Genomic DNA, 13,142 nt, shown 5'->3' on the forward strand with positions numbered 1-13,142 from the left:
TTCAAGCTAAAGCAAGCATAGAAGCATGCTGGGAGAGTCATGGGAAAGACATTTTTAATGGACCCATAAGCACATGCTCATCTGTAAATAAATATGTATGCCAAGCTTTATAATAAATGCTGATGATAGTAATATCTGGATTAATAAAAGTACAAATTCTACATTATTTCTGCTAAATTAATTAGAAACAATACAAACATAAATCAATTGTTATAAATGCTACAGCATGAAAAATAGATTTGATAAATATTACATTGAACACACTATTACAGTGTTATGTAACTATAGTTTTTAGAGATTAACTTGAATGTTCAATGACAGCAAAGGCAACGTAAATGAAAAAAATAACAATTAAATATTCAATATCAAGCAATAATAAAAAATAAATCTCCAACATTGGCAGAAAATTGATGCTAATTATAAACGTTAAAATCACAATTTTTTCAGCAAGGTTGCATTAAATTAATCAAAAGTGACAGTAAAAATGTTTACATTGTTGACATTTCAAATAAATTGAGTTCTTTTAAACTTTCTATTCATCAAAAAATCCTCACAAAATGTGTTTCATACACCATCACACACCAAGGTAGTTCAAAGAATACCATGATATACATGTTCAACACAAAAAAACATGGCATTGCCATGGTTAATTTGTCAAATTGATTGTGCGATTAGATATTTATACATCTTCCGACACTATATAAATGAGAATTACATATATAAATTAATCAAATGAGAAAGTTGCCTCAGCAACTAATTGAAATCAAATAAGTTTATTTATTAAATGCTTCTTTATATTGTTTAAGTTAATGTTTATTTCATTTCAGGCAACAACATTTTCTTATGGTTTTAGTTTTAGTTTCAGTTAATTATAATAATTCTGCTATAGAGCATACATCATTCCAACCAAGAACTCCTTTTATTCCACCATGCAGCGTAGACTCAAGCACAAGCTAAGCACAGGTTGCTTTGCATTGCAGATTTTTGCATGACTGGTATTTCCTCTCATGGCGGGAACACGGTGGCTTCCAGCCTGCGAAAAGCGATAACATGCTCTTTATGAAGCTCATAATTCCTCTCCGATTTATAAATAGTCAAACAGAAAAATCAAGACTCAACATCAAGACTTTTTGTGCACGTGCAAAAACAGCATGCGGTCAGCCAGCAAAAAGTTACAACACTAGTATTTTTTTTAAAACCACAGACAAAGGACAATCTTGAAGTATGCGTTTCAACAATGCTTGGGACAAATCTTAGGAGAAATCATGCCAATAATGACATTAAGTGGGACGAAACTATGAATGAAGCCTGTCTTTTGTTTGGAAACATTTTCCTAGACTCACAGAACACAAGCCTGTAGGAGCAACGGTCACACAAAAAAAGCAGTCAACTCTGTTTTTGGAAAGTATTCGTATTTTTACGGTTTTCTTGAAATAGGCTCAGGGTGGCATTAGAATAAAAAGTTATGAATATGAGCATGAGAGTGAGAATAAGAGGGAAAAAATCCTAATGGCCTCTCTCGAATCCCTCAGTCGGGTACCTAAGGGCATTGTGTGTATGAACTTTATCCACTCCACACTCGTTTGAGCCACATTTGCTACTATCCCTCTCTGAACCGCTCTGACTGACTGACAGAAAAACCTCTGCTGGCACATGCTGAAGAAAAATAGCAGCCTTCGGGTCATTCATCTCAACAGAAATAAAAGCATTTATGGCAGGCGAGCCGTGTAAGCCAGCAAACTTGCCTCAAGTCAAGCTAAAGCAAGCATAGAAGCATGCTGGGAGAGTCATGGGAAAGACATTTTTAATGGACCCATAAGCACATGCTCGTCTGTAAATAAATATGTATGCCAAGCTTTATAGTAAATGCTGATAGTAATATCTGGATTAAGAAAAGTCATACAAATTCTATACTATTTCTGCTAAATTAATTAGAAACACTACAAACTAAAATAATTTGTTTTAAATGCTACAAGCGTCACAACATTATGTACAACAATGTACAGCGTGAAAAATAGATTTGGTAAATATTACATTGAACACACTATTACAGTGTTATGTAATTATTGTTTTTAGAGATTCATTTGAGTGTTAGATGACAGCAAAGGTAATCTAAATGTAAAAATATAGGTGAAATTAGCATACACAATTAAATATTCAATATCAAGCAATAATAAAAAATACGTTACAAAAAAAATTATTATAACGCTATTATAAACGTTAAATCATAAATTTTTTCAGCAAGGTTATATTAAATTAATCAAAAGTGACAAATAATTTAAATAAATTATGTTCTTTTGAACTTTCTATTTATCAAAAAATCCTCAAAAAATGTGTTTCATACACCAAGGTAGTTCAACGAATACCATGATATACATGTTAAACACAAAAAAACATGGTAATCCCATGGCAAATGTCAAACTGATTGTGCGAGTAGATTTTTATACAACATCTTTCGACGCTATATAAATGCATGCCAAGTTTCACATGGATGAAAAAAGCAGTCACATGTGCATTTGAGCCAAGCTGAGAGTTATAAAAGATGTTTGGGTCCCGTGCAAGTACTAGAGCAACACAGATGTGCACAAGCCTTCAGTCCAGCCTTTGCATGTGGGAGGAGGACAGCCCCTGCTTACAACAGGCTCCTTTTCTTAGAGATGTCAGAAATAGAAAGAGAATGGAACATTACATTTTTTTAAATCCACTTTTACATATTTGTGGCTATATTGGGGCGTCACCAAGCAAAGTTTTATACATAAGCTGCCAATGAACCACCACCGCTGACACACACTCAACACATCTAAAGGGACACCCATCTGACACTGATATGAAAGCCAAGGCGTCTTCGTAGAATATGATGCATCATACTTCACATAACCACATGGAGCAGAGAAGGAATGCATGTCTGTAGTCAAGGCGTTCCGTATGCTATCTATAGGTAACAGTCAAAATAAAAAATGCCCTACTGCTTAGATAAATGCACAGATGGGTGTGCAAAATTCCCTCATGTGATTTAGCCCTTCGAGATGGTAGCAGAATTTTGTTGCACAGCAAAAAAAGATGGTCTGATGAAACCTGCAGGTTTACTTTGGGCTACAAGCACAAGAATCAAACAACATCACCTGCAAATGATGCTCTTTGAAGTCTTTCAATGGAGACATTTACTGTAAACATCAGAGCATGAGCATTTACACAATTTGACAGATGTGTGACTGGCATGGATTCAGACACAGCAATTACAAGGACATCAACTTGGGATATTTAAGTAATTTCAACTTTACTTCCATTAAACTGACTTAAAAAATGAGCTGAATCTTATATAACTTAGAAAAAAAGTTGAAGCAATGTAAAAACACATTGTTATTATAACTTATTGATCATATAATTATACATTGTTATTATAACTTATTGATCATATAATTATTTGTTTGAATATGTATATATAGTGTGAATATGTATCCACAATCTCCAAAATCAAGGTTCCAAATGGGGGGTTTCGCAGTGATGCCATAGAACATTTTGGGTTCCCCAAAGAACCTTTCAGTAAACAGTTTTCTCTTAGTCTGAATTTTTTGTGTGTGTAAAAGGTTCTTAATGGAACCATACAGTGCCAACCTTTATTTGTCAAAATAAGTCAATTTCTGAATAGACACTTATTTTAAAGTGCTGCATGGCTACAAAAAAAGTGGAAGGATAAAGCTAAAGATCACAAAAAACTTTTTTGACAACATGCCCTTAAACTGGGCATGTTTTATGGGTTAGTTACAATTGAACTGGTCATTAAACAGCCTATTGTAGGCATTTTAGTAAATTTCTAACATAACACAATTACAAAAAGACAGCAAAAATTTGGGGCAAAATCAAAAACTAAACACTGTTTTGGCAGTTAAACCTTTTAATTTTAGCACATATTATATATATTTTTTAAACATACAAAGCCACACAACACACATTTGTCTATTTGTTATTGACTTGACTCAAAACCATATATGTACTGGTATAGATATTGATAACTTCCAATCTGACAACTTTCCCCCTTCACGAAAGTTCATTTCAATAGAGGAACATGTTTCTGACTGCATAGTTAAAAGTGACAATTGTGTTCTGTAAGCTTTTTTTCAGCCCAGATCACAGGTGAGGATGTAGTAAATGAAACTCGTGTAAGAGCAGCTCTTGTTCTTCAGTGGCTACGTGGAATGTGTGAATCACTTCTTCACAAACACAGCTGTGTCTCCACTACCTACAGTTCTGCTCTTCAAATCATACCTTACGTATCTTCATTTCTTTAAATAGTTTAAAATATACCTTGTGTTTTGTGTTAAGTATTACACAATACCTCTAAACATCCCTTTAGCGATCCAGTTTTCTGAATTTAACCTCATGCACATGTAGCCTACATTAATGCTGTTTAATCAACCCCTTAGGCTATGAAAATATTACTAGTTGTGAAAGGATGATAATATAATAGCATAACTACGGACAAAACTAACTTTACACAATTTCTGTCATGTAACGTACTTTTAACAACAACAACAAAAAAGATTTTGACACAATTACAAGCAAGTCTGCTACTCAAACAAGTTTGGAAAAGCCAAGTCAATTCAAAAAGAACAAATGCTTATAAGTTATTCTGAAAAAAAGTACGCTTACCAAATTTGGACTGCCGTCTAAAGTATGGGAATGTAATCTTTTCCTTGGTTTTTTTTAGTGTCTTTACGAGATTTGCTCTTTCCGTAGTTGGTGTTCCCACCTCGCCAGCGCCATGTCGACAATGAAAGTGGGAATGTGGGACGTCATAGGAAGGGAACATCCTACTACGGCGAAGGCTTGCTGCTTAATATTCATAAGCCAAGTCTTCGCCATTGGATGGTTATGGGAGCAACCTAATTAATATTCAATACACTGTTTTTTTTGTTTTTGTTTTTATTGCTGATAACGGAACCATACAAAGAGAGGTGTACATCACATAATATCAACTACGACAATAGTAAATGTGACAACCGCAAAAATAAAAAAGAAAGAAAAAGGTTAAAGAAAAAAGAAAAAATGTTTTTCACCTAGGAAGGCTATGAAATTGCGTCACCGCTGTCTAATTAATATTCACAATTAGCCTTCGCCATAGTAGCATTAGTACGTATAACTTGTGTATGTTTGCGTCAATTTGGCTATATTGTGAAAATGTCAACATATAGCGAAAAATGCCAAAAAACAACTTTTGACCACTTTTGTTTTGAAGTGTTCGTTATAAAGCTGCTGATATGCGAATGCGTGTGAGGGTTAACGTTAAGTTACATCATTTCACATAGAAATCGTTTTTTGTCTCACTAATATAATGTAATCAACATGTTTGTGTGTCACGGCAAAGTAGGGAATGAAGAATGAATTTCTGCTCAGATCTCTTTATTGGTCAGGCATTTAGTCTTTTTTTTTTTTTTTTTTTTTACAACAGACACCAAGACAAAAGCTTTGGGTCAAAAGTGTTCCTCTAAATTAAGTCAGTTGTTCAGCTATCAGTAAACAGCTGTAGGAACAGGGCATGCAGATGCATTCTGGTGAGACTAAAAGATTTCAGATTCTGTGCATCAAAACTTGTGAGAAATGCAGAAGAGTAGGCCTACTGTAGAACACAATTGTCCAGAATACAGACCATTTACAACTGAAGCTGAAAGCAAGTCATAATACTTCTGTTGCTGTAGGCTACATTATATGTAGTTTCATATGTATAAATATTGTATGAAAAACAAAATCTAAAATGGCACAAGAATCTGGCCCTACGAAATGCTAATGAAGATCTTTTTTGATGAAATCTGAGAGCTTTCTGTACTCTTCTTCATAGACTGCTGCACAACTACCACTTTGATGCTATGATGAACATGTTGAATTTAAGCTTTTATTCACAGATAAACTCATCAACTCACACATCAGTTGTGGTAAACAGAAACTCTAGCATGTTCGCTTTTAACGTGCGAGAACCAGTGAGGTTCATTCTTGTTTGTTACGCAACAACATCCGCAACAAATGAGTTTGTTCTTGTGTGTCAAGCAGGTTTTTGCTTGTGTGTCAGGTTTGAACTTCTGTTTATGTTCTTTGATCAATGTTTAAATGTGAATAAAAGTCTATATTAAATATGTTCCTTATATAAAGCAATCGAGCCTCTTCAGAAAATTTGGACTGAACCGATCAATTCATATGGATTAGTTTTACGATCTCTTTATGAACTTTTTGAAGCGTCAAAGTGTCAGTTGCATAGACTGTCAATGGAGAGTATAGAAAGCTCTCGGATGTCATCACAAAAAACAAAACAAAAACACTTAATTCCAAAGATGAACGAAAGTCTTACGGGTTTGGAATGACACGAGGGTGAGTAAATGATGTTCTTTTATGGGTGAACTATCCCTTTAAGGTGAGTGACTAATAACATCAAGTTAAAAGCTGAGTTGAAGAGAGTTAAAACTAACTCTGAAGTCTGAAAACAACCTAATAAGAACCAAATAAAATAAATATTTTTTAATCTAGATGTCCTTTGTTCATATTGAAAAAAAAAAAAGGATACAAAATGATTTGATTAAAAGAAAGATAAATAATGATTTGGTGTTTGTTCAGCCATTATTTCAGTATTGGAAATCAATTACATAAATCAACATGTAGGCCTAATACAGAATACTGTACATCTAATATTAGAACTAATTTGAGTGCCATTTGTGTTTATTAATAGGTCTACATGAATTATATACTGAATAATGCATGAACTTCTCATCTTTAAGGCCTTCCTAACAGCCCCATCACAGTCAATGCTGCATCAACAGCCACAGACCCAAAGTTTTACAGCACTGCGTGGCCTTTGAGAGGCCTTTCCATCTTCACTGTGTTTGGATCACACTTCAACATCTCTCTGATCCATTCATCATTCAGCGCGCCTTCAATGAATTCCTCTTGGCTGATTATAGCTGTAGAGATGGAAAGACAAAGAATGACAGACTGAACTTTCTGTAAACTGTCACTTGCTGGTACAGTTCAGTGCTGTGAATTTTAAGAGTGGTCGTAAATGATACGGGGTACTTTAGATAGGAATATGATAGCAATGTACCATTGTTATCTTTGTCCAGCCGTATAAATATCCTATTGGTGCACTCTTCAGCAGTCAGCGGATTAGGTTTGGTCAGTGATGCTGCAACGCTCATCTTGTACACAGCCTGAGGACAGCATTTAATTCTGATTATACATTGCCCTCTAGTGGAGCTATCCAGAATCGAGTAAACAAACACCATTTAGAATTCGATTTGATAGCATAGCAAGAAATAGAGTTCAGCTATAATCACTTACCTGCATGATTTCAAGCATCTCTGACCGTGTGATGGCTCCATCTTTGTCTTTGTCATAGAGTTTGAAGGACCAGCGCAGTTTCTCCACCGTTGTGCCCTCAATCAACATGCTGATAGCTGTTACATATTCTCTGAAGTCCACAACTCCATCCTGTTATATAGCAATCATAATCACATTTTCATACAAATAGCAAGAAACTGTGAAAAAAAAAAAAATTCTGTTGTGATTTGGAACTAATCTTAATCAAACTCTTTAAAAATATATATTTGAAGGGTTAACGTTAGTCCCCCCCCCCAAAAAAAAAGAAAATAATGTCAATTATTCACCCTCATGCCGTTCATCTTCGGAACACAAATTAAGATATTTTTGTTGAAATCTGAAGGCAGTGAGGCCTACAGAGCCAGCAATGACATTTCCTGTTTCACGATCCATTAATGTACTAAAAACATATTTAAATCAATTCAGGTGAGTACAGTGGTTCAATATTAATATTATAAATAAAGCGACAAGAATATTTTTGGTGCGCCAAACAACTAAATAACTTATATGATAACCCATTTCAAAACACTGCTTCATGAAGCTTCGAAGTTCGAACCGTTAATAATCAGTTTGTTGAATCATGATTCGGATCGCGTGTCAACCCATAGTGTCAAACCGCCAAACTGCTGAAATCACGTGACTTTGTCGCTCCGAACCGCTGATTCGATACACTGATTCATAACGTTCGAATCTTCATGAAACAGTTATTTCGTTTTTTGGCGCACCAAAAATATTCTCGTCGCTTTATAATATTAATATTGAACCACTGTACTCACATGAACTGATTTAAATATGTTTTTAGTACATTAATGGATCGTGAAAGAGGAAATGTCATTGCTGGCTCTGCAGGCCTCACTGAGCCATCGCATTTCGACAAAAATATCTTCATTTGTGTTCCGAAGATGAACGGCATGAGGGTGAGTAATAAATTACATTATTTTCATTTTTGGGTGAACTAACCCTTTAAGCATGAGCATATAAAGCCTACTGCAGAACACAATTGTACCGTTGTTTAAATACATAATGTAACAAAACATATGTTTGGGTTTTGTTTTTGGTTTGTGCTCAAATTAGTGCTGGGGAAAAATTTATCGTGATTAATCGCATTCAAAATAAAAGTTTGTGCCCTGTGTATAACTTTTATGTATACATAAATACACACACATGCATACATTTAAGAAAAAGATGTTATATTTTTATAAAAACATGTATATACAAGATAAATTATATATGAAAACTTTTATTTCGGATGCAATTAATCACGGTACATTTTTCTTCAGCACTAATTCAAATATTTTTTGGGTCCACTATGACAAACATGAACAAAAAATCTGTTCCGTAAAAAGGAACAAGCTGGGTCAGTGCAGTGTCCTGCATGTCTCTTTATGTTAGGCTATGCCTTTTACAAGTCAACATACATGTTTTGTAAAGGCAGTGTGAAAAATGATTCCATTTAAAACACCAGGCTTAAAACATCAGATGTGTCAGGCCTCAAAGCTTATTTGGTTTAGAGCTGTGTAATACCCCATTGTTATCTAGCGTGCGGAATATCTGCTCTGCATACTCCGCTGACTCTTTTCCCACGGTTCCATTGCAGAAGTGACGTCGGAACTCGTGGAGGGTGATCAGTCCACTGGGACACTCATTCAGGAATTTCCTGCCAGACAGAAGCACAAAATGTACACATTTTATAAAATATTTAGATGTATATCTGAAGAGATATTTATAAAGCTGAAAGTATGACAGTGTGGTTTAAACCATATTGATAATTAGTTGTCTTTTAATGTTGAATCACCAATTAACCCTAAAAAGGACAAGACCATAAAGAGACATCAGAAAATGTATTTATTGCTATTTTTCATCATATTAGGACACAAATAATTCAATCTCATGATATATTAAAAAAAAACTTTATTTCATACTTTATTTATTATTATTTTTTATTTTATTGTTTTGTATCGCCCAGGATACATTGCCCCTTTGAGGGTGTAAATTCATTGAAAAAATAATACTTGTTTGGCACATTTTACCCACATTTTAAAAACATTTATTCTCTCATAACTTAAATTAAAATGTCTTTGAATACAATTCTGTTAAACAATAAGAATAATGCCTATTTATAAATATATATATGCATACTGTATCATTTAATTAGCAAATTTATATGGCATATAAATGATCAGCACAACGAAAACTTTGCTGAAAAACCTGTTCTGCACAATTTACATGCCTCTGATAGCTTCTGATAGCCTCTTGATAGTTTATACTTCTTTTTTTGCTGTAAAATCTTTAATGGTTTTTATAAAGTAAATGTAAGGTGAACATTTACTGGACTGAAGCAACTTGTTTACATGATTATTCATACATAATTTTTTTATGTTAATGTAAATGTCAAATATGACAACAGGCCTTTGGGTAACATGAATAAAAAATAAATGCTTTATGTATGAAATTTGATATATACACATGTTTTTGTATATATATATATATATATATATGTATACTCGACACTCGCACAGAAATGTGTTGTCAGCACAGCTCAGACAATTTTAAACTTTAACTTAAAAGCTACAATGGAACGTTCTAATAACGTTTTCAATAACGTTCTTATACCCTAAGAAGAACGTTAATACAACGCTTAAAAAGCTGGACGCTTTTAACGTTCCTAGAACATTCAGAAATAACGTTTTTATAACTTAATGGGAACGTTAGGGAAACGTTCTTATAACCTAAAATTGTTAGCTGGGAAGCACCCGCAGAAAAAAACACGAGATATTATCCATTAATGTTAACCAATCAAAACATCTATTGAAATTCGGGAACCTCTCTGACTGGTGGATATCGCTGGTCGTAATCAGAGCCATAGAAAACGTAATATCTAGCCAAGACGTACCCTGACATGCATCTCTCCAAAAGGACCCTTTGAACTGAAATCATTTGGCGAAGTGATATAAAACTATAATGCGGTCAAGACCTGCCTGGATCTTCTTTAGCCCTGCGTTTCCCTTAAAATAACTGTACAATCAATGTTCGTCGACAAATCGGATTCCCATATAATTAATTAATAGCAATGTTAACACTTGATAACTAAGACATTGTGTTCTGCCAGCATGGTATCTAGAACACGGCAACATTATAAATGATTATTAAAGCAATCTTATCACGCACATCATGAAATGAAATGTTCCAGGGAAAAGACTGGCTACAGTAAAAGGTCAAAATACAAAAGGACTCTGAATTAAACAAGCAGATGACCTACTTATACTGAGATAGATTCTATTTGGTTTTACAGTCATGGTTGGCATTTTATGGCCTATACTAAATTATCTTCAGTATGGCATGACCCATTCTTGACACATTTTACAGCTGTATAATTACTCTCCAATAATGAAAACCCAGAATGGGGTCTGGCTTGTCTTGTATAAAAGCATCTCAGATGACATGTAACCATGCTTATGTGTCCTACCTATTTCCCCAAAGACCAGCTGCTAGTCACCTAGTTAATCATTTGCAAACTTACCTGAACCATTCATAAAGCTCGGTGACGTAGGTACCACCTTTTCTGCAGGGTAAGGTTGCAGTCTGTCCCATCTTCATCAGTGCAACAAAACCAACAACAGCAGAGAGGCGCATATATAGCAAAGCCCAGCTTACTTGTCTCTCACTTAATCATTCTTACCTAGACCCTTCTGCATCTGTGAAATTAAACTAAAGTAATCTCCCCACAGGAGGGCAACGGGCAGGTGAGTGACAAATTAATTACCTCAAAGACACATGAGTGACACTTGAAATCCACTAGCTTCTCCAGCAGCAGTTGAGGATTATACAAAATATTACATAAAACAATGTTCGCAGCTCCATATTTTCCTTCGAAGCATCAAACGTGTGTCAGTTGCTTGTGAGCTGACTTGTTCTGGTGACCTAGTTAACAAATAGAAAAACCTTGTATTTGCAGCTGAGAAAGCTTGTGAATGTTCTCCGAAATGCGAATGGGGACAAAAACCATCAAAGATGCTCACGGAAGTTTGTGGTTGATCTAGATTCATCATCTGAGTCAGCATTGTTCTCACAATGCACTCAACAGCTTCAACAAGAAGGGTGAAAGTTGAACGTGTTGGACTTACTATCAGAAAATGGGAAATCTGAATTGGGATGACAGGAAGAGGGATTTATTAAAATGTAATAAACTAAATATATATAAAAATAACTAAATACATAAATCAATGTCTCAATGATCCTAAGAAAGGTGAGAAATCAGCCCAGAACTACACGGGAGGAGCTGGTCAATGACCTGAAAAGAGCTGGGACCACCGTTTCCAAGGTTACTGTTGGTAATACACTAAGACGTCATGGTTTGAAATCATGCATGGCACGGAAGGTTCCCCTGCTTAAACCAGCACATGTCCAGGCCCGTCTTAAGTTTGCCAATGACCATTTGGATGATCCAGAGGAGTCATGGGAGAAAGTCATGTGGTCAGATGAGACCAAAATATAACTTTTTGGTCATAATTCCACTAAACGTGTTTGGAGGAAGAAGAATGATGAGTACCATCCCAAGAACCCCATCCCTACTGTGAAGCATGGGGGTGGTAGCATCATGCTTTGGGGGTGTTTTTCTGCACATGGGACAGGGCGACAGCACTTTATTAAGGAGAGGATGACCAGGGCCATGTATTGCGAGATTTTGGGGAACAACCTCCTTCCCTCAGCATTGAAGATGGGTCGAGGCTGGGTCTTCCAACATGACAATGACCCGAAGCACACAGCCAGGATAACCAAGGAGTGGCTCTGTAAGAAGCATATCAAGGTTCTGGCGTGGCCTAGCCAGTCTCCAGACCTAAACCCAATAGAAAATCTTTGGAGGGAGCTCAAACTCTGTGTTTCTCAGTGACAGGCCAGAAACCTGACTGATCTAGAGAAGATCTGTGTGGAGGAGTGGGCCAAAATCCCTCCTGCAGCAAACCTGGTGAAAAACTACAGGAAACGTTTGACCTCTGTAATTGCAAACAAAGGCTACTGTACCAAATATTAACATTGATTTTCTCAGGTGTTCAAATACTTATTTGCAGCTGTATCATACAAATAAATAGTTAAAAAATCATACATTGTGATTTTCTTTTTTAGATTATGTCTCTAACAGTGGACATGCACCTACGATGACAATTTCAGACCCCTCCATGATTTCTAAGTGGGAGAACTTGCAAAATAGCAGGGTGTTCAAATACTTATTTTCCTCACTGTTTATAAAAATAAACAAAAATATATATAAAAATAAAGAAATAAATTATATACATAAAGAAATAAATATATAAATATGTGAAATGCCTAAATATATTAAGGAAATAGCTTGAAACATGTATATGAATGTATGTGAAGCATTAACTAACTATTGTTTGATCAAAAATACAATAAAACAGTAATATTGTGAAATATTACAATTTATAACACCTGTTTTCTACCATAATATATTTTAAAATGTCATTTGTGATAGCAAATCTGAATTTTCAGCATCATTACTCCAGTCTTCAGAGTCGCATGATCCTTTAGAAATCATTAAAAATTGGCTGTTTTGGTCCTCAAGAAACAATCACTTATCAATGCTAAAAACGTTTGTGTAACTATTTTTGCAGAAACATTTTTTTCAGGTTTCTTTGATTAATAGAATCAAATAAGAGTTCAAAATAAACAGCATTTATATGAATAAAAATATGTATGTCACATTTGATCAATTTAATGCATCCTCGCTGAATGAAAATATTAATTGCTTTAAAAAAAAAAAA

General features: G+C 34.9%; 2 protein-coding genes across 9 annotated transcripts in view; both read right to left on the reverse strand.

Annotated features, from left to right (window-relative positions):
* ppfibp1b (PPFIA binding protein 1b) overlaps nt 1-4,775 on the reverse strand; it is a 35,095-nt gene extending 30,320 nt beyond the window's left edge. For 4 of the 8 annotated variants that reach the window (XM_079825872.1, XM_079825871.1, XM_079825866.1 and 1 more), the window contains exon 1: nt 4,651-4,767. The gene's annotated coding sequence lies outside the window, so the exon portion shown is untranslated. Of the gene's footprint in view, nt 1-4,650 lie in introns of all 8 variants that reach the window. The other 4 variants (XM_079825869.1, XM_079825865.1, XM_079825870.1 and 1 more) reach the window with 3 other exon arrangements.
* A 605-nt stretch (nt 4,776-5,380) lies between these two features.
* Nucleotides 5,381-11,012, reverse strand: LOC307131906 (guanylyl cyclase inhibitory protein). The gene is made up of 5 exons (XM_079825942.1): nt 10,883-11,012; nt 8,887-9,019; nt 7,324-7,473; nt 7,088-7,193; nt 5,381-6,947 (listed from the first exon to the last, which is right to left on the reverse strand). Exons 1-5 carry the CDS (start codon nt 10,993-10,995, stop codon nt 6,823-6,825), a joined length of 627 nt encoding a protein of 208 aa, XP_079682068.1. The 5' UTR covers nt 10,996-11,012; the 3' UTR covers nt 5,381-6,822.
* Nucleotides 11,013-13,142: the final 2,130 nt, after the last annotated feature.

The sequence above is a fragment of the Gobio gobio genome (assembly GCF_949357685.1).
Source record: "Gobio gobio genome assembly, chromosome: 9".
Taxonomy (NCBI): Eukaryota; Metazoa; Chordata; class Actinopteri; order Cypriniformes; family Gobionidae; genus Gobio; species Gobio gobio.